Genomic DNA, 21463 nt, shown 5'->3' with positions numbered 1-21463 from the left:
AATGGATGTTGGATTTCTACAAATGTTTCCACATCTAAATCCCAGTTACAGTCAGCAGTTCATTTTTGGTTGCATAATTTGAAATATATCTTAGAAGTGTTTTTGAACTTGGATGAGTGTAGTGCAATGTGTAATTTGAGAACTATAAACTGTTGTGTTTTAGGTCGGTGAATTCTGGGACGAGCAGACCGTCCAGCCCTAACCAGTCCCAGTCTGTGAACACAACCTCTCAGCCCCACAGTGCCAGCATCTTCAAGGTTAATTGTCTACACCTCTCTACTCCACAGACACATACACAAGCACGTAGACAAACAAATGTGCACGTGAGAGTACGGGCACTCATGTACAACTGTGAAAAAAGAAAAGAAAAAAAAAAACACAGAAATATCAATGTGCTGTACACACAGTCCAAACACAAAACCATTTATACAATATCCCACACCCACATATAAAGGATCGCCGGCAGATGATCCTTCCTCTAACATCCTTCCTGGAATGCTGCAGCTGTCTCAGTAGCACAAATCATTTTCTACGGGAGTGACATCTTGTTTTCACATAAACGGCAGCTCATTCAAACCCAATTAAATTATCCCTCACTATGTGGACATGCGGAGGAGGCGCTGATAATGGAGGCTATGTGGTGTTCCTGACACACGGAGAAGAATTGATTCCTCTGCACACGTCTCACATGGGGATGGCTGTCGGCGCTATAAATTCATCCCGGTGCTGATAATTGCAAAACAGAGCAACTTCTTACTGTAATGAATAGTATGTCTGCATTGTACGCCTTAACTACTCTGTTATTGTCCTGACATTCTCTGTAATAGGAACTGACCTGTGATCGATTGAGTTAGGGCTGCAGTAATAGGAGAAGCCGTGTTAGAATTGACATTTGTGCCGCAGGCTGGCACACGCACACAGGCAAGCTGTTGCACATTACTGGAGATTGGTGTTTTCAGTTACCGAGTCTGTAGCATGTGGTTTTCATTTAGGCTCAACGGTAAGAAGAGAAAGGATGTAAGGCTGTTTGATGTAAGCAGAGTGCAGGTGAGGTCATTTTCCAGTTGTCAGGAGCTGTGTTAAACCGGCGCACGAGTGTGTGTGTGTGTGTGTGTGTGTGTATGCGTGTCTGCGTGTATTTGCATGCGTTGTTGCATGTGTGTCTGAGCTGTGCACATCTGGCCAGGACTAAATAACGGGCAGACTCATATTTTGGCCCTTTTCTATGGTGTCTGATCTGTCTAAATGAGAGTGTGTGTGGGGTCTGCAGCTTTGTGCGCCTGGCCTTTGGCTGAGGCCAGACGGGTGCTCATGGCACAGTCTTTGTCTTTCCCTTTGATAGGTTACCTGAGGAGGACCTGGGGAATAGTGAGCAGGCCAGTGGGAGCATTTGATTTATGCACCTTTGACAGCCTCAGGAAGAAAGGCGAAGGGGTGGAGAAGAGAAGGAGGTTAACATGACTGCTTCTGATGGGAAGCAGACAGACCTTTTTTTTAAACTTTTTTCCGACTCTTCTTTCTCCATCTCTCATCTTTCCACAGCCTCCTCACCGAGGGCCAGAGGCTGCTCTTCCACAGGCCCCCTACCCCTCCCACAGCCTGCGCAGACTGCCCCAGTGCCCTCCAGTTCACCTTAGCCACCCAGTCCCTCTGTCTCTCACCTTGTCCCTCTCTCCTGTGCCTGGACTGGGCCCTGTGCAGCCCAGACCCCCAGCCCCTCCGCCCCACCGAGCCCCTCCGCCTCACATCCACATTCCACCTAGGGGGGCATCGTTCCGCAGTGCGCCGCGCCATAACTCCTGCAGGATGGTCATGGTGAGTGAGTCCCCTTTTCGCTACACCTCCATTTACAGAGGTGGAAACATTTCACTCGGTGCTGTTAGTCACTGTAATTTCTCTGGTGGGTCCAGGGAGCCTTTTACTGACTACTAGAGCCTATAATACCTAAAGAGGGAATTGATGTTGTTCACTGCACCTTCAGATTGGTCTTGTGATGTGGACCGTTTTCATGGTTCTTTTGTGTCCAATAAAAGTATATGCGTGTTGACAGTTACGCACAGTCTCATAAAATGGCGAGGTTAACCCAGGAGCTAGCGTCATCCGACTGAGACTTCAATCCTATAATATGAACCGACCGCATAAATAATGAGAGTGGAGCCAGCCTTGTGAAGGGGAGCGTGGAGAAGATGAAACACCTATTGGCATCTGTAAGCCAATTCAATATCACAGGGCGGTAAAACTTCGTGCCTAGTGGTATTCCGGAGAGTTCAGTGACGGTGTTGGAGGTTGTCAAAGTTGAGGCGAGGTGAAAGCCAGGGGTTCTTGGTGATTAATCCCACTAACTCAGTGATTCTCCAAAGCTCTTATTTGCCTTTAATCCGGTTTGACTTGTCCCCCATGGACAAGGGAGGGGCGCAAAAAGAATGAGAGAGAGGGAATGAGAAATTGAGGGGAAGAAGAAAGGGAGAGAGAGAAAGAAAGAGACAGGGGAGTGAGATAATGAGGAGGTGAGTGAAAGAAAGTGCAAACAAGCAAAAAGTGCATGACCAGAGGGAGAGAAAACAGAATCAAATGTGAGTGACACCTACAAAGAGGCTTTGCATTAGAAGCCTAAGATCAGCAGTGAGCATCCCCACTCCCCCCCCCCCAAAACTATCCCTGAGTTAACTGTAATTTATGTCAAGGATCATCGTCAGCCCCAGGGACAGCAGGGAAGCTGACATGGCTGAGGAGCAGAGGTCAGCACCACCCACTACGATACCAGGCTAATTAAGAGCGCGCTAAAGAGCTAATGGCGTTCTCCTCTGGTCCAGATTAATGGGCTGGGTCAAAGGAGAGGCATGGAAGATCATTCTTCACGCAGAATTCTGTTCAGGAGCTAATAAAAATGCTACAGCGTATGATGGATAAGATAATCATCACACAAGGAGCATCGCACAATTAAACCTTTGAATTTTGCTGTTCTCAAAATGCTCTGTCCCATGGTGAGCTTTCCTCTGGAACGTTGTTTCCAGAGATGGTTAACAGAGCTCTGCTTCCAGGAAGTTGCGCCGAGGCTCCTGGTTTTTTTCATGCACCTTTACAGCAGGTGAAGAGCGGCTCTTGCCAGTGTTTCGCATTTAGGAAATGGGTTTTTACCTCTCAGCTGTTGCTATTTAATGTGAAAGTGTGAAACTGAAAGTGATGCCTGTTGGCAGCAGGACTCACTGCTAGTATCTCTCGCAGGTGCTTGGCAGCTCCAGAGAGGCTGACCAAGGCAAGCTTTTTTTTTTTTTTTTTTTAGCAGTGGAAAGCTCTCAGCAGGGGGCAAGGAAGCTTTGTCTGCTGGTCTTTAACCTGACTGACTGGCGCTCTTTAGTAACAGGCAGATTCAGGCTTGGACCTGTAAGATATGGACTCAGTTAATATGAACAAAAAACCATGCTAAAACTTTTACTGTTGAATCACCGAGTTTTGTTCCTGTTAATCACGGCCCATATCAGATATGCTCCTTTTCCCAGCATTTCATTTTTACTAGCATGTTCTGATATTTCTGGATGAAGCTCAAATCTCCCTCTTGCATGACGGTATTGGCAGTGAATGCTGTGAATTAGTAGCAGTATTTCAAAAGTGCAGCTTCTCACTGCTCTTGACATTATGGACACAAAGGGGAGACATAACCTGTGTTAATGATTTTATGAATGTCATAAAAGGCCTCTCAGCGGAGCACTGAGGTTTGTAAAAGAAACAGTCGAGCTTCAAGTATGAGATTGCGAAAGGAATGGTATTTTAAGTAGGTAGTCCCTGTTCAATGGGTGAGCCGTGAGCCTCTTCTGCTTGGCTCCTTTCTTCCTGAGATGTTTGAGGAGGCCTCTCTCCAGCCTTGGAGGAGAGCAGGAGGTGAATAAAGAGCAGATGGAGAGTAGGTAGCAGGCGTTTATCATGACCTCATCCTCACAGAAAAGATTCGAACCACATGACGGCTCCTCTCACCCCAAGTTATACGGGCAGGGCTGCTGCCATGATGACTGAGGGGATGAGGACACAAAAAGCAGACCTGAGCTGTGATTGGCTGACTTTGACTGCCACCTGGTGGTGCTTCCCCAATATTATTTATTAAAGGGACAGTTCACCCAAATTACAAAAATAAAATAAAATAAAAAAACAAATAAAACAAAAGCTACTTTCCCACTTATCCCCAGTGTACCCTATCCATTGTGATAGTTTCTAGGTGATTTGTTTCATTGGGAACTATTTCTTGCCAAAAGACACTGGCTAACTGTATCTATCTGCCCCGAAGGAGTACAAACTCATTTGGATAGATAACAGTTCTTTGGCAAGAAATAGTTCCCAGAAAACCTCCCCCCTCTGAGGGCTGTGCATTGAGGCAGATATCAGTGTCATTGTTTTTGGAGAAAGCTGTTGCTGCTGCGATTTTCACATGCAGTCTTTCTGATGGCTTGCGCTCCACAAATGCATGCATAGACTGGAAACCTCGCCAAATCACACAGACACTATCAAGATGGATGGGTTGCACCAGGGGTAAATGGGGAAAGATTTTTCTTGAGGGTATTTTGGATAAAGTGTCGCTTAAATATCTATGTGTCTGTCCCTTATCAGGAATTGGAGAAGCCCAGTCCGCCCCAGAAGCCTCTTCCTGCTGATCCGCTGGGAAGGAGCTCTCGGCTGGTTCGAAGTCCCTCTGCCATGCAGGGCCCACACTGTGGTCGAAGGGCCCTCTGCTGTTTGTGGCCCTGTTACAATCCCCGGGGTACCCAGACCTGTCCGCCCCGCCCCCAACAGGTGAGATCCAGCGCTCACCAACCTGGCATTAGATTAATGAATTTAAACGATATGCAGTACATCTTATGTTGATACAAAGCTGGTATCACTGTAAAATATACAACATCTGTTTTCTCTCTCTTTCAGACCCGCTCCCAAGCAACCTCCAACTCTACCAAAGCCTCGAATAATTGCCAAAGTCAAGTATAGCAGCTGAGACTAGGCCAGAAGGGACATTGTTGCGATAAGACATTATAATTTGCACTATGAAAACTCTGAAAACCTTAAAAGATGGTGGCTTCTCTGAGTTTTGAATAAGGAGACCTGCCGTGTCCCCTTGGTGCTCTGTCTCTGAATGGTGCTATGAGTCTGAGCTCAGGTACATGTAAAGTATTTATATTCTGTATTTATTGCCATACAGTGCACTGTGCCAGACACTTTTGCGTTACGTCAGCAACTTAGAGTTTTGAATTTTGTCGTTTGTGTTCATTTCACAATCGGTTATTTTCCACATTGGCTGATCTTTGTCAAGGACAGCGGGAGGAGAAAAAGAAACAGAAACCAATCCTTTAAAATCTGTGAAGTTGTGATGTACAGAAAATGTTGTGTGAATGGAACTGCAGTTATAATGAAGGGAACTCTTCACGTGATAATGTTGTTTTAGGGGATAGCAGAAGAGTTGAAGAATGACGCATAATGTGCAATGACAGAGGAGTGCTCTCTTGCAGAGTATAGTCCTCATGTTCCAACACTTTCCCCCAGTCCACTCGGAGGCCTTTGAGAGAACTCTTCCAGCTAATTTGGAACACACTAGATTTGATGGATGGAGACAGTTTTTGTAACAGGGCCATGTTCTCCACAGTGACTCTGAGGGATCACGGGCCAGGCAAGGTTTGAGACAATCAAAGGAGAAAGAGCATAGGCAAGGCCTGCCATTAATGCGAAGGTCCTGCAGTGCGATTGTCAACACGTGATTACACATCTGCAGCTTTTTGGTGGAGCGGTGTGGATCTGCCCAGCCAGCGGAGATTTACTTCTGTTTCCCTTCATTCAGTTTTGGGAAAGGTAACCGGTGCAATTATGAAACAATACAAATGTCAGTGATTCATCATCTTTCATTTAACAAGACCCAGGCAGCTCAGTCAAGGGATCTGGGGACTTAAATGTGAATTGAACATGGATCTTAAATGAGCTGAGATCAAGGAAGTGTTCATCCCTCAGAGAGACTGCACAGCTCTGAAATATTGCTCTGCTAAAAGGTCGTGTGTGCTTTGGATATTTCCCTGTCTGCCTGTATGCACCGAGGGCTCTTTGTGAAATTCTGTGATTGAATCACGGGATCGCTAACGAAATTCTTACAACCTGGCAGCCATTAAGGCCAAATAAACTTTATGGAGGCACCTGTGTGCAGACAGGCAGTGCCTGGCTAGAGGGTTAATGTGTGGATATTGAACCAACAGAGTTAGTTTTTCTCGATGGGCCAGAGCCTGATTCACTCGACAAGGAGGCAATTCTATGTGTCTTCCTGCCCATGAAATGATGTTTAGTGCTTATTCAGTGTGCTCTGAGCCAGCAATCATCCAAAACTTGACTCCCATTGCTGATAGTAGAGATATGTGCAGCAGTTATTCATTGTCTACGTTTTTTTTTTTTTTTTTTTTTTTTTTTTTTTTTTTTACTTTTTACTTTGGCTATTATCTGTCTAGAAGAGTCTTTCAAGCCATTCTACATGTCTGATACCACGTCTTACATCAGTCAACATGGCAGTCTTTCCTTATATTCCTTTGTTTTTGCAGTATTATTGTTTTATCCTTGATTGCCATGCAGTGTATGTACATTCACATAGAGCAACACTTCCTTTAAGCACAGACCTTATTCACAAATAGATAGGCTGAGAAAAGACATGATTTGTGATGCCCATCTAGCATTTCTGTGAGTTGTAACACAGAAATCCAATGTTAAATAATTGTTACTTTTGATACTGTTATATTTTTAATGATGCACTAGTTTTACATTACTTTGTTTACTTTGCTATGTCGATGCCATGTGTTCATGTACTAGTAGTTGCGTCAGTATTAGTGAACAGTCCCCTGACTGTATGTCCATGTGTTCCTTGTCAGCTGTGTGTTACCGGTGAACACATTTTCATGGAGGACGCTTTTTTGTATGATTATTTGATACATCATATGTAAAGAAAACACTTCAAGTGTCAAAGTCTGTCCGTGGCATTCTGAACACTCAAGCAGTATTAGTAAAATTGTTTACCAAACACTGAAAAACATTTGTGTTATCAATCCTTGTGCTCAAAACTCATCATGTTTTGCAAACAGTACACGTTTTCTGCCAGACTGGTTGAAAACAGGGAGAAAAGTAATCGTGTTTCAATTCATCACTTCATGTTTCAAAGCCAAATGCATTTTTGAATGTTAAAATTGCATACAGTATAGCCTAGACACAGCAAGGTCTGTATTTTTCTGTGATCACTGGCTTCCTCCCTCCAGCAGTTGCATGATACTCTGTGGAAAAACAAGCAGATTTGCTTATGCACAACCCATGAAATTTTAAAACTATGAATGATGAATGCATCTACAAAAAGTCACCTTTCTCTCAAAAGCCTTCGCCATTTCTTTCGCAGTGAAGCCAAACTGTAAACAGAGAAAAGAGACTGCATATTGCCCCTGATATGACAGAAACACAAAGGTAATTTTCACATTTTAGAGCAGTCATTATTTTCAGAGGGGGGTTGAAATATGTTATTGATTTACCCATTCAAAAACTGAAAGCTGTAGCCCATTACCTCATTTTTAACATGACGGTCTGCGCCATTCTCTAAAAGCAATTTGACAAGGTCTTCATGGTTGTTCAATACTGCAATCTAAAAAGCATACATCACATCAGCTAATTTAATTAGGTCTAACATTGGAAAATGTATTAAATGTTATGTCTTACCATTAGTGGGGTCTTTCCGTCCCTGTCCCTAACGTTGATGTCAGCCCCAGCTCCAAGAAGAATGGAGGCCACGTTGGCATTACCAGTGACTGCTGACACTCTCATGAGGGGCGTCCAGCCAGACACACTGTCTTTTACCTCCACCTGAGAGACAAGGGATATCACATTTCAGTCAGGCAATATCAAAAACCATCCTTGTTACCAAACTACGCAACTGGATAAATGTCAAACAAGGCCTCCAACAAAGCTTTTCTGAGTTGTTGGGAAGGCTGCTTACCTGGCAGTTATCCTCTATCATATGTTGAATGACAGGCAAATGACTGCCATCTACAGCCCAGTGGAGGGCAGTGCATCCTGCATTGTCCCGGGACATCCACAGAGCCCCAGACTTCCTGAGGTACTGCACAATGTCCAGGTGGCCACAGAAGCAGGCCAGCATCAGGCTGGTCCACAGAGATAAAAACACCACACCACCAAATTACCAAAATGGCATGTTGGGGGTGCTGTAATACTGAGTAAATACTGAAGCAGCTGAAGGGAGATGGGTTCAAACCTGTCTTTCCCACTGCTGCTCTTCTTGTTTACGTCTGCTCCATTCTGCACCAGTATATCGACCAATCTAAAATGACAATGAGGTTATTATCAGTTCAAAGCGGCATTAGAAAAGTGAGTACTGGCAAAATTCTCATATTTACCTGTAAAATCCTCTCATTGTTGCCACCATCAAAGGGGTGAAACCCAGTTGATCTGGAATATTGACATCCACAGTGCTGCAAGAAGAACGTGCAGGATTTATTCGCTCCATTTTCATCTCAAAAAATGCAAAATCACTTCCCTGCACTTAGAATATGCCATCTGTAAGCCAACATGAAAGAAATTCTCTCATGTTATTATACAGCAGATTAAGTGGGGAAGGAGAGTGTGTGGGCGGGCTTACTTCATGTGCAAAATTCTAGCCAGTTCCTCTTCGTTGTTTAAGATGACAGCTTGATGCAGGTTTTTCCCATTCAGTGGTTCTCCTGGAAGAAATAACACCACACAGTATTGTCCAAAGAGATAGAAAAGTCCCAAGAGTTATTAAAAAACAGACTCTGCTGAAATTATCGGCAGTTTAGCAGGAAGACATACGTGCAGTATGAACTGAAATTTCTTGCCCATAGAGGATTTCTCCTGAAAGATGGCAGGTCTTCAGTCTGAATTTGTACAAGGTGTTTGGCTCTAGCCGGTCCACTGTGAACTTTGTCCCATATCCACTTGAAACAAAAGCAGAATCATTACCAAGAGCTATCATGATGCTGCCATTGAAACATCTGGACCACAACACGAAATAATTGCTGTCAAAGTGCATTAGTGAGGATATGTTTTACCCACACATAGAAAGTTACAGTTGTCTGTTTTTTAGGGTCATTCCCTTCGAGAGTGAACAGGGTCCAGGTTTCGAGAGGTCCCAGATGAGCTGCATTCTCCTCACTGCTCCAGCTCAGCTCTACACTGTGGTGGTTAACCCTCCCAACCACTAGGGGGTCTGTGGGGTTAAATGAGTGATCTACTAAAACCTGAGGGTATTAGCTTTAAATAATAAACCACTAACAAAATTGTACAATGCATTTTATGCCAAATAAAATGTATTGTAAGTGGAAATATTCCAGTCTCTCAGAGAGTTGTTGTAATTTCTTCTTCCCTGTTTTCACAGTTTTCATCACAGTTGATCAAAAATAATCACAAATATGATCCAGGTGCAAATGCGGCACTCATCATTACAAACTGTCAAATAGGCTTTTTTTAAATAGACTTGGAAGAAGCAAAAGTGCATTTTGCCCTACAAAAGAGGGAAAATAAAACTCTGAAATGTCTAGAATTAAGTGGAATGGATTCTTAAAACAGGTTTTTCTTGGTTTTAACTTATAGGATTTAGTAGAATTTAACATTTCATAAGTTTAATTGCTATTATCCATTCATTTAAGAAAACTCATTTCTCTCCAAGTGCCACTGGAATGCATAGCAGTGCACAAACATGCACTTCTCCCACTATCCTCATAGCTTTCTGTCTACACCATTGCACCAGTGAGAAGCTTCATGCAACATTTAAATGAACATTTCTGTACTAAATGAACATTTAGTACAAAACCTGAGTTTCTGTCACATCTGATAAAATATGAAACCACAGTTAATTATGTAATTACTCTTCCTGATTGAAGGAACCCACAGGATATTACATCAATTCCTCCCATCAGGTTACAGTTAAGCCCTGGAGATTTGAGGGCCTCCTAGAATACTGCAACAAGTAAAATACACATCCACATCCGGGATGGTTTCATGATTACACAGCTATTGTTGAGCGTGGTGAGAGGATACTCTGGACACTTGATATTTGAGACCAACGCCATCAATCAGCTGTCTTCTCACAGGATTTCAGTGCTTTCAGTTGTATGCATTCAGGTTTTTCTATAAAACGACGGCAAAGAAACTGTTGCTTTTTTTCTTACACTCCTAACTCACATCTAACGTTATATATGGAGCCATTCTTAATCTTGCCCTTTTGTAGCATTTATTAAAAACTAACTAGATACGTTTTTCACTTAGCCTATTTTTCACTTAGTTGTGTAGGCTGTACACTATTCTCTTTGAAACACAAGGAACAAAGACACACTAGCACTCTGAAGTTAAAAAAAGAAACACTCCTCTAGTCTCTGAACATCTTAATCTTGAAAATAAGACAAATTCCTACCATGGCACTCCGTTGCGGGCTGCATCTGCAGTTTCCCAGTGGCTGCCTGTGCAGGAGGATGTCGGTGCTCTGCAGTGCAGCCCTGCAGCCCAGCGGGGTGTTAGTTGACCGTTTCTATGGAAACAGATGGACAGTGGGCTCACGTGCAACCCAGCCGGCCTCCTCGGACACACGGGGACAGCTCCGTTACTCGTCACCGGGAGGAAGTAGGCTATTGTTACTGCAGTATGAGCACATTATCAACTCCACAATGAGCAAGGAGTCTCTACATATAATATTCCTGGATTTAGATTATAAACTCTCTGTCTCTGAAAATATTATTTGAGTATAACATCAAATCTGTTTTCCTTATAGATTCACATATTCTTAGATTAGCCATAAATAACTGGTTAAAGCATTCTCATTAGCCCACATTTCCTGCTTTCCACACTTAAACTCTCATATGATGTTAACGGGATTACAAGAGATTACGGTTAGATCGGCGCTCAGCCGTATGCAAATCAACACACGTGTGGAGCCACGCCGGACATAACTACGTACCGCCGTGCGCTGCGCTCCAGCCCAGCCTGAACGGGACAAAGTAAAGTGTGAACTTAACAAACAGCTCGGATAAGAGAAATGGACCACTGTTAATAGACAGGCTGCTATTAGACATATTTTGCGAGTTTTTGCGTTCGGAATGCGGCGTCTCATCCATCCAAATGTCTCTTGTGCGGATTAGACTGTGTGCTCTCTAATTTTAAAGGCAGGACGGAGGGCCAAATAATCATATTACTGTTGGGACGTTTAAAAAAATCCCGTTTCACGCGGATGTGCACGTATGCTGTAGTTGAGACGCTGCCAAAAACTTTGTTGCGCTCTCGTTCTTATTCACACATCTGCGTGTCATGTCGGAGGAAACTAATTTAACGCAGCAAGACATTTGCCCTGAAAGTGCGGGATGTCCCGAGGAGGATGCGTTTGGCTTTGGAGATGATCTGGAGTTAAATCAGTTCGATGGGTTGCCCTTCTCCTCTCGTTACTATAAATTATTAAAAGAGAGGAAGGCTCTGCCCGTGTGGAAGGCCAGGTGTGAGTTTGTGGATGCGCTGGTCAACAACCAACTTGTGATTGTGTCTGGGACGGCAAAGACTGGGAAAAGTACACAGGTGAGCCTGAGCGATTAGTATAGTGATCAGTTCTTGTCATTAAGGTTAAAGAATTGATTCCTGTAATCAGTGCCCATTTTCCGGAATAGGTTGACTGACCCCAAAAAACCTAAGATGGAAGGGAACTTATTCACTACAAGTTTGTTTATTCTTTTAACTTTTGATTTCCAACATTTCCCAGAATAACTTTAGACACCAGAGAACATTTATAGAACATTCTCAAGAGTTTTCAGTTCTTGAGGGGTGTGAAACTCAATGGGATGGCCAGTCTCCCCATCTAATTATAGTAATGTGGAACCTGATATTGGAGCTTCTTTTTTGGAGCTTGGGACAGCAGACATGAAGAATGAAGAGTGCAGCTCTTTGCACTTTCCTCTCTCTATCTGCTCAGTGACATTTTGACTGCCCTCAGATTCAAATACCACTGCATAATGCAATTTGTAGATAACCTGCTGCTGTTTGTTGACCACATTCCCAGCCATGCAGTCTGTCTATTCAGTCAATAAACAGGCTGAGGAGTTGAGTAACCAGCCTCCTGATTTGATTTAAATTTGAAGCACATGCCTCACAGAATGTCATAACATGTTCTACTGAAAAGCACCACTTCTCTGACACTTTGGACACATCTGAGTGAACTCTAAAAGTGCTTTGGCATGTATGCAACTGGTTGCTTTGTGCAGTAAATATTCACTGTCCCGGGGCAGGATGTGTGAGCCTCTGTGCGCCAGCTCAGCAGATGCCGTTGTGTCCCTGTGAGGCTGTCCAAGCTTCAGCAGGCCTGCTTGCCTGACAGGCCAGCAGCACAAAGGCTCCGGCATGGGTGTTAGGGGACCTCCTGTTGCTAAGCCCTGATCCGCTGGAGCCGCCACATGCTGCCAAAGCAATTTTGCATTATGAACGATAATACCATAGGATATCCCCTGTCACTGTGTGTTATGCTGTGTGTTTATACTTAAAAAATGATTGGGGCAACTCTGAGTGGCTCCCCTCCATCAATTCCTACGTTGTTAGGACATTGTGCTTAGAAGAGCTCTAATATGTGCCTTAAATGTTATTAAAAAAAAAAATAGCATTCTGAACCATTTTGACACTAGTGGTTAAAAAGTGTCTCTTCTGTGTTTCAGATCCCTCAGTGGTGTGCTGAGTTCTGTCTGTCTGCCCAGTACCAGCATGGCATGGTGGTGTGCACCCAGACCCACAGGCAGCAGGCTGTCGACATGGCACTACGTGTGGCTGATGAAATGGATGTCAACATTGGCCATGAAGTGGGCTACACCATCCCTCTGGAGACTTGCTGCTGCTCCGACACCGTGTTGAGGTCTGTTCACGAGCTCCTAGCCTGCCTGTTTTCACGCGTGCCAGTAAAACCGCTCAGAGACTACATAACCGTGGCGTGAAACCACACTGAAGTCAATCGCAGTGACACACATGAATCATGTTTTTATCTTATCCACACACTACCCCTGTCACACTTTTATCTCCTCCGTGCCTTTGCTCCTCACTCATGCAATAAAGCATATTGCAGATGCTACCCACACATCCCCCCTTTGAAGCTGCTGCCTCAACAAAGATTAAGTGTGTGTGTGCTTGTCTGTGTGTGTATGTTGCAGCCTACAGTACCTGGGTTATCATATAGGGCATTAGATCCTGTACTTCTTTTATGTGGACCATATTCATGTCAAAGACAATTAGGCTTCACGAGGACCGGGTGATATGCACAAAAACAAATATCACAATATTTATGATTGAATACCTCTTATCAGTATTGTGGCAGTATTGTAGGGTTGACTATTTACTGATGGTTTCATAAGATATTCATACAAAAGAGATTTTTGATAAGCAATCAATAGCGATGTGGATATGATGACCAAGCAGGTAAATGCAAATAATAGAAGAGCAACAGTCTAATAAGATCAGAAAATTGCATCCCTTCACTGTAATGCAGATTTTAAAACCAGAAAAGGACAACACTTATGCCCTACCATAATATTACAATATCCATCATGATATTGATAAAATATTGATGTATTGCCCAGTCCTAGGTTCAACACATCAGCAATAGAAAATGTTATGATCACCACTTTAAATCAGATGTAAATTTTTAAACAATTCACAGTACAAGTTCCTTATATCACATATTTTATATCCTGTATTCCTTGACAGTTTTAGGGCTGGGTGGTGCATTGCATTGACCATAGTCATTATTCTAAATAATGCAGGGAATGATATCTGATAATGTTGAATATCCCAATATTTGTAACCATACGTGATATTTTCTACACAAAAATAAATTAATTCTTTGAAATCTTAGCTGAATCGCCTGCATCAAAATATAATGATAATACTGAGTATTGTCATTTTTAAGTGACACAGTATCATGATTTTAATTTTGGATATTGCCAAAGCCTACTGTACGGCCTTGACTGAAAAACTGTTAAGCATTTCCACAATTAACTGTCATGGTTTTATTGCCCAGGTACTGCACTGACAACATGCTGCTGAGAGAGATGATGTCAGACCCGCTGCTGGAGCAGTACGGGGCCATCGTCATCGACCAGGCTCACGAAAGGACCGTAAGCACCGACATCCTCCTGGGTCTCCTCAAGGACATCCTGCTGCAGAGGCCCGAGCTCAGGGTGGTCGTCCTCACCGTGCCACCTATGACGGACAAGCTGCTGAACCACTGCGGCAGCGTCCCTCTCGTCCACCTGGAGGCCTTGTGCCCGGCTGAGGTGGTCTACAGCAACAGCAGCCACAAAGACTACTTCTACTCCGCATTGAGGCTGGTGCTGGAGATCCATCGCACCAAGGAGGAAGGAGATATTGCCATGTTCTTGGCCTCAGCACAGGTGAGAGATGAGATTTTTGAGGAGGGGTTTCATAGCGGCTGGTTGTTTATAGTTTATTCTTGGCATTATTTACTCTTTTGCTGTTTCAAAATAGCCCCCCGTCTGTCTTGTGTGCTTACTTGTCATAATGCTGACATAGAAAATGGATACCCTTCCCTGTCGCTGACTGTTTTTTTGTTTGCTCTTTTTTTGTTATGTTTTGTTTTTTTGCTGCTTTTAGCTGATGATGTTAGCCTGACAGGAAGCACACTCTGTGGTGACAGTGTATTTTTTTTGTTGTTGTTGTTGTCTGTCTCCCCGTGCATGATAATGGACTCCAGACACTTGCCAATAGGACTGCTCACTCAGCCATTTCATTGATGCTTTATGACAGATGCTTTCAAGTAAAGCAATAAATAGAGTTTTCTTTGACGAAACATATACTGCACATTAATAGGCACACATTGATAATCCAGGTTTGGATTTACAACTTGGAATGAAAACAATAGTCATATTATTGGCTGGATACAGTTGTGGCAAAAAGCTTTAGGTACACAGGCTTGTATCTCTGAAATTTAACAGCACTGTATGACTTTATGATGACATGACTGATTTTACAAAATCAGTCTGTCTATCTCACCAAAGTTGGCGACTATGTGTGGTGTTTGAAAGAGATCAAATCCATAAGCCTGTCAAATGTCAGGCCAACATACCATTAATCTTTTTTTTTTTTTTAGGAAAAAAAAATCAGCTCTCACTTCATGCCTGTGCTCCCTTCCACAGGAGGTTGATTGTGCCCACAGTATCCTCCAGAGAGAAGGCGCCAGGCTCGGGGCAGAGTTGGGCCAGATGGTGCCGGTGGTCCTGTGCACAGGCCAGGGAGGGCTCCTCCCTCTCCTGGGTGAGGAGCCAGGCTCCAGGAGGTTTAGGAGGGTTTTCCTCTCTGCTTCACAAGGGGAGGACATGCTGTGTACCATAGGCTCTGTCAACTTTGTTATTGACACTGGAGTAGAGAAAAGATTTGTAAGTTTCCCAACAAGCAGTTTGCATCATGCATCCTTTAAGTGAGGAGGATGCAGATATTAACTTGGATTTGGTTTGTACCATTTAGGTGTACAATCCAAGGATAAGGGCTAACTCAGAGGTGCTTCGACCTATCAGCAGGTGCCAAGCAGACCAACGCAAGCAGCTGCCTGGACTAACAGGTATGCCAATATTCACTCGTGAAGCTGCGCAACACTTGGATCAATGAAAACTGAACCATTTCTTTCTGAATTTAAGCCAAACTCAGAAATGGTGTAATATTCTGAAGTCTGGAATGTATTATTACCAGGACAAAAACCTGTTACCGAATCATATCAACAGTATAATCAATATAATGAAACATAGTAGGCAGCAACAGGTACCACTTTTTGAAAATGCCAGTTATTTGGTTCCCTCTATTGCGATTCGGTGTGCTGGTGAGTTAACTTGAGAGAGCAGCCGCTGGTTTTAATGACAAGATGAGAGGATTGAGTGGCTTTAAGTGCTGTTCACCTCCCAGACACCAGGTAATCAATGAACTCCATTCAAAACCACAGAATGAATCAGGTTTTTGCTTAAGTGAATTTACTTCCTTTTGTCACTTTTTTTTCCCCAAGGCAAGTGTTTCTGCCTATATCCAGAGGAGAGAGAGCTGCCTGCAGAGAGCTCCCCACAGATTTTAGAGTCCAACATTACGCCCACAGTCCTCTTCCTCAAGAGGATGGAGATAGCTGGCCTGGGACATTGTGATTTCATTGACAGACCAGGTTAGTAGTCAAACGTGGTGGAAATTCGACAAGAAATAGTATCCTAGTAAGTATTCTTGGGACACTAGCTCCCTGAGACGGCATCTCGCCCTGACCCTGAAACACAACCAGAGAGGTGTATGAGGGAGGGGGATTTTGCCAGGGGAAGTACAGATGGATCTGCGTGTGCAGCATGCGGCGGAGCTGTTTGGGCCCAGTCAGCCATGCTTTAGCTGAGCTGACAGTTGCCCTGCTACTAACCATTGTCTGTACTCTCACCCGCCCCAGCACGGACAGGACAGAACAGGCTAAAAGAGGCCAGCTCATTAACGATCATACAATATGTCCCGTTAGGGCAGCGCCGGCCAGGCACAATGAAGAGGAAGTGGACAGGCCAAATCTACTGTAATACATCTTTATGTTGTTGCACGACCTGCACAAAATGTTATTTTCCTTTTGATGGTGTGTCTTCTGTTTTCGTGTAAGAGCGAAGAATGCAAAATGAAAGCTTAAATGTGAATGATGCTTAAAAAATATAGTGTAATGTGTTGGTAATGGTGATGTGTTAATGATTTGTTGTAAAGCTGACATGCTGAATTTGTATCAGAAATACACATATTCATAGATACATCAGAAACAAATGTAATGTTATTTATACTTCACATTTTTTTAAACTTTATGTATTAACTTTTTCTGTTCATTGAAAAAAAGTGGGGCTCATAACACACTCACTGCAAAAACTCAAAATCTTACCAAGATTATTTGTCTTATTTCAAGTCAAAAATGTCTTATTACTAGTCAAAATATCTCATTACACTTAAAATAAGACATGATCAGCTCAGAAGTAACTTGTTTTTAGACAATTGTCTCTTGTTTCAAGTGAAAATTTGCTTGAAACAAGTGAAAATTTGCTTGTTTCATTGGCAAAATTTGTTTCTTGTTTCTAGCTAATTTTCACTTATTTCAAGTGAATTTTCACTTTTTCCACTGGCAAATTTTGCCAGTTTTTGTAAGATTTTGTAAGATTTTGTAAGATTTCGCGTTTTTGCAGTGCTCATACTGTGTGTTTCATTCATGCAGACCCTGAGGGTCTCATGCAGGCTTTGGAGGAGCTGGATTACCTTGCAGCTTTAGATAATGATGGCAACTTATCCGAGATCGGGATCATCATTTCCGAATTGCCTCTGGACCCTCAAATGGCCAAAGCTCTGCTGGCATCCTGCGAGTTTGACTGTGTGAGCGAGATGTTGACCATCGCAGCCATGCTAACAGGTACAGTTTTTAAGGAGATTTATTATTGATTCTGCTAATCTTTTGAATTTATAATCCGAATGAAAAATCTGCCGAGCAGTTCTGAGATTCACCATATGGACAGAGTTTTAGCCGTTTGTCTGTTTCAGTTTCAGTCTCTCCCAGACACTGAGCCAGATGGCCTTGGAGAGAGTGGCTTTCTCCAGTCATGTTGATGACCCTGTTGTTGATTTTGTGTGTGTTAGCGCCCAGCTGCCTCCTGGAGCCACCTGCTGGCATGGCCCACGAGGCAGTCCAGTGTCACAGGAAGTTCCAGCACCCTGAAGGCGATCACTTCACCCTCATAAACATCTACAACGCCTTCAAACAAAGCCAGAGAGAACCATGTAAGTTCCAGATCAGAAGCATCCTGCTGCCACTGAATGAGAACATTTTTAAACTCACTCACTCAACCTGAGGCATCCTTATTGCTCTGCTGTGGGTTATCATGCCACAGCAAATGCAATCTGTCATTATCTGTCACACAAAAACTTAGTATCATCATACCAGTGGGGACTATAGTTGAGATATTAAAAAAAAAAACAAAATTGGACTTTTATCATGTAGCTCCCCCGAGCTATCAACTTTGTGGTGTTTGTCAACTTGACATTTCTTTTTACTAGTCAAATAAAAAAGAAGCATTCAGTGTTCATTTGCAAACCATTGTGCTTAAATCAATAGAGCTTGTTCATAAAAAATAGATAAGAGGTTAAATTTTATTTAATGCTGACTTATGAACCTGTTCTGTGTAGAACAGGGTGGGAATTACACAGTTTTAGGGGCAGGCCATTTGGCCTTTGGTGTTGCCACTTTTTTTTAGGGCATTAAGGCCACATGCCAGGGCACCAAGGCCATTGAGTAAAATGCCTGGACTTGTGACCTATGCTATGAATAAACATCTTGACTTCATACAATTAAACAAAAGCATTTGTTTTGTTTAGCCAACCTTTTTAATACAATAAATTTAGACTTGTGTCTTGGTACCGGTAAATGTCTTAAATTTAAGTTATTGTAGGATAAAAAGAAATATTACGTTTGTAACTTAACAAGGAACTAGTAATGAAGCAGATTACCTAGCAGAACTGTCAAAATGACACGTCTTTGTGGTATTAACAGAAGTCTTTGATTTGGTCAGGTAGAGGGGCGTGCACAGCCTCTCACGGTCCCTTCAGATGCGAACTGCCGTGAACTCGTTTCACAGACTTGAAACGTTGGTTTGTAATGGTTGCACGCGCCAACATGAGCAGAAATTCAATTCAACTTGGGTCGGGATTCGCTTTTTTTTTCCCCTCGAGATTTTCTTGCATCCATAATAACCTTGAGAGATTGACTGCTTGGGGCACACTGGCCATATTGGCAGTGAGGGATACAATTATTTTCAGGGCACTATGGCCAGAGTGAGGGGCAACGAAGGCCATGGCCATCGCGGCCGTGGTATAATTCCCACCCTGGTGTAGAATAAAGCTACAGAGGCTAATGAAATGTGCTGTTAAGTGTCTGCAAGCTTAGGTTCAGCTTATGTAATACTCATTTTTATTTTTTCAGTGTGTGCGAAATGCAAAGACGCACCTGAGCTTGGCCGGTACACTGCTTCATTGTCTGATGTGTGTTGTTTTTGCAGACTTCAGTGCAGAAAAATGGTGCCAGGACTACTTCCTGGATCACACCGCCCTGAAGACCGCTGATGCCATTAGATCAGAGCTGACCGACATCCTAAACAGGATCGAGCTCCCCGTCTCTGAGCCCTCCTTTGGCACCAAGACCAACACACACAACATCAAAAGGTCGTTGTTAGCTGGATTCTTCATGCAGGTATGTGGAAGTTTAAAACCAGTTCATTCGAATGCGTTTTTGTATTCATGTGACGCTCAAAGCCGGTGCCCCTTACCGTGCACTACCTCTGAGCTGAAATTCTCATGTGTCTACGCACCATTGTGTTTGTCTGGTTGCAGGTAGCCCGAGATGTGGATGGATCAGGAAATTACTTCATACTGACACACAAGCACATAGCGCAGGTGCACCCGTCCTCCAGCTACGGGGTCAAGTCTCACAAGCTGGGACTGCCGGAGTGGGTTGTATTTCACGAGTACACCCTGTCAGAGAACAACTGCATGAGGACCGTGTCTGAAATTTCCCCACAAGTGTAAGTCTGCATTCTTAGGCCCTCTGTAATATCGTTTGCAGATATGTCAACTTGAGTAGCAGTAGATTGGTTGATCACTCAAACTAACATGTGCTTTGTCTTTCTAGGTTCATTCAAGTGGCACCCCAGTACTTCTTCTACAATCTGCCCCCTAGTGAGAGCAAAGACATACTGCAAAACATCCTGGACCAAGACGCATCCTCCAGCTGCAAAGACAAGAAGCAAAAAGCGCCAACAATCAGCAACGATGCCAACGAAGACTGTGCCGTGGCTGTGCAGTCTAATGACAGATGTATGATTCAGTGAGGTGGTTTCATGAATGTGAAAATCCAGGCTTGTCTCTACTGCCAAACGGATTTACTTGTACAGAATTCATATTTAGCCTGTTTATTATGTGTTGCAAACCAGAGACTCTAGTGTCAATTTATAAGATGGCTGTAAGCTTTTTTTGTGTGTAGGTAGGCACACGTAGTGTAACAAATCAACACGGTTTACATTTTCCCCCTTCCACACTGTCATCACACAACGCCTGTTTGCATGAAAATTGTTGGTGCTGGTGTCTCATTGGCTATGTAGGTCATTAGACGTGTAAAGTGCGGCAGAGGCGCTGGGCTGGCGTGACGCTCGTCTGATGTGTCGACATGCCATAAATTGAAGGGGTGAAAAACACCACCATACACTCGGATGCAGACAGAAGAGGGGAGATGCAGACTGGAAAATGATGGAGTGGAGCACTTTGCTGTGTGTTCAGGCTGCCTCAGAAGTCGTTTGACAGCCGGGTTGTCACAGACGTTCCTTTCCTCTCGTCGTCTCCTCTTCAAAGCTGTTGTTCTGGAAGCCGTTTGCCACTCGGGTTGTTGACTTCATATTGTGACGAGCTGGATTTGAGACTTAGGGATGTTGTCCGAGTTGACATGATACAAGACCTGGAAAGCTTAACTGGTGTCACGGCATGCAGATGTGTCATGCATTTGTCAATCACCAGTGGTGAAGAGCTACACAAATTCTTCAGCAGAATACTCCAGCAAAAAAAAAAAAAATATTCACTCATAAATGTACCCGTGTAAAATATAAATGTATTAATAGGGCAGTGCTGACCAAAGCTAGTAGAGTCCTGGTGATGCCATCAGGAAAACATTGTCCCTGCTCTGTAGACAATGTAGACCCACAAAATATTTTTTAGCAATGGCAGCTTTAGTGTGTTGTAGTGTTAGGGATGTAAACGTTGGCATAGAACCACTTAACGTTGTTTTTCTACCCGTTTCCCTTGGTGCTGTTTATCTTGTAGTGGGTCAGGTGGTTGAATTGATTTGCTTAGATACACAGGGCCTTGTTAGCCTTGCCCTGCTGGCTCTCTGTGCTGTGCTACTCTTCTTAAAGGGGAATACCACTCAAAAACATATCGTCTTATGGTCAAGGATGGTAGAATCTATAATTGAATATAAACTCTCCTAGAATAAGCAGTTTAAAAGTCATGCTGAAAATCTGTGATAAATCATTTACTGCCTGGAATGGCTCCACTGACAGAATTGGTGATTAATTTCATTGAGCGACGTCTTTACTCTCCTTATCATCTGTACTTGGTTATAAAAGCTGTCACATGTCTGTCATCAAGCAGTCAGTCACACTTCCTGTCCATGTTGTACGGCTGGACATGGAAGGTTATGGTATAAACAGACTCTACTATCATGGGGATAATATTTGAATGCTAACAATCTGCGGTTGCCTCTTTAGTGCCTTACTGTTCAGTAATTGGCTTAACAGAGAAATAACCCTCAGATCCCCCTGCCACCTGTTCTGAGACTGGCCTCTTCTAACTCGCACACGTTAGCATTATCTGTTGGAAT

General features: G+C 43.3%; 3 protein-coding genes across 3 annotated transcripts in view; 2 read left to right on the top strand and 1 right to left on the bottom strand.

Moving 5' to 3' along the window:
* adam12a (ADAM metallopeptidase domain 12a) overlaps window positions 1-6996 on the top strand; it is a 71396-nt gene extending 64400 nt beyond the window's left edge. The window contains 5 exon segments of the mRNA XM_030078342.1: window positions 164-257; window positions 1543-1815; window positions 4600-4701; window positions 4703-4782; window positions 4909-6996. Coding sequence (XP_029934202.1) covers window positions 164-257; window positions 1543-1815; window positions 4600-4701; window positions 4703-4782; window positions 4909-4978 — 619 coding nt within the window. The 3' untranslated portion in view covers window positions 4979-6996.
* A 179-nt stretch (window positions 6997-7175) lies between these two features.
* On the bottom strand, window positions 7176-10463 carry fank1 (fibronectin type III and ankyrin repeat domains 1). Its single transcript, XM_030078340.1, has 11 exons — window positions 10439-10463; window positions 9082-9235; window positions 8839-8963; window positions 8648-8729; window positions 8406-8480; window positions 8264-8329; window positions 7988-8153; window positions 7711-7854; window positions 7559-7636; window positions 7362-7406; window positions 7176-7277 (listed from the first exon to the last, which is right to left on the bottom strand). Exons 1-11 carry the CDS (start codon window positions 10461-10463, stop codon window positions 7242-7244), a joined length of 996 nt encoding a protein of 331 aa, XP_029934200.1. The 3' UTR covers window positions 7176-7241.
* A 490-nt stretch (window positions 10464-10953) lies between these two features.
* On the top strand, window positions 10954-20713 carry dhx32a (DEAH (Asp-Glu-Ala-His) box polypeptide 32a). Its single transcript, XM_030077587.1, has 11 exons — window positions 10954-11586; window positions 12711-12904; window positions 14063-14435; window positions 15198-15437; window positions 15526-15619; window positions 16055-16204; window positions 17264-17455; window positions 17680-17820; window positions 19095-19285; window positions 19426-19616; window positions 19724-20713. Exons 1-11 carry the CDS (start codon window positions 11326-11328, stop codon window positions 19920-19922), a joined length of 2226 nt encoding a protein of 741 aa, XP_029933447.1. The 5' UTR covers window positions 10954-11325; the 3' UTR covers window positions 19923-20713.
* The last annotated feature ends 750 nt before the right edge of the window (window positions 20714-21463 follow it).

The sequence above is a fragment of the Myripristis murdjan genome, chromosome 19 (assembly GCF_902150065.1).
Source record: "Myripristis murdjan chromosome 19, fMyrMur1.1, whole genome shotgun sequence".
In the NCBI taxonomy this organism is placed as follows: domain Eukaryota; kingdom Metazoa; phylum Chordata; class Actinopteri; order Holocentriformes; family Holocentridae; genus Myripristis; species Myripristis murdjan.
Note: the sequence above shows the minus strand (reverse complement) of the source record. Positions and strands in the feature narration are given on the sequence as shown.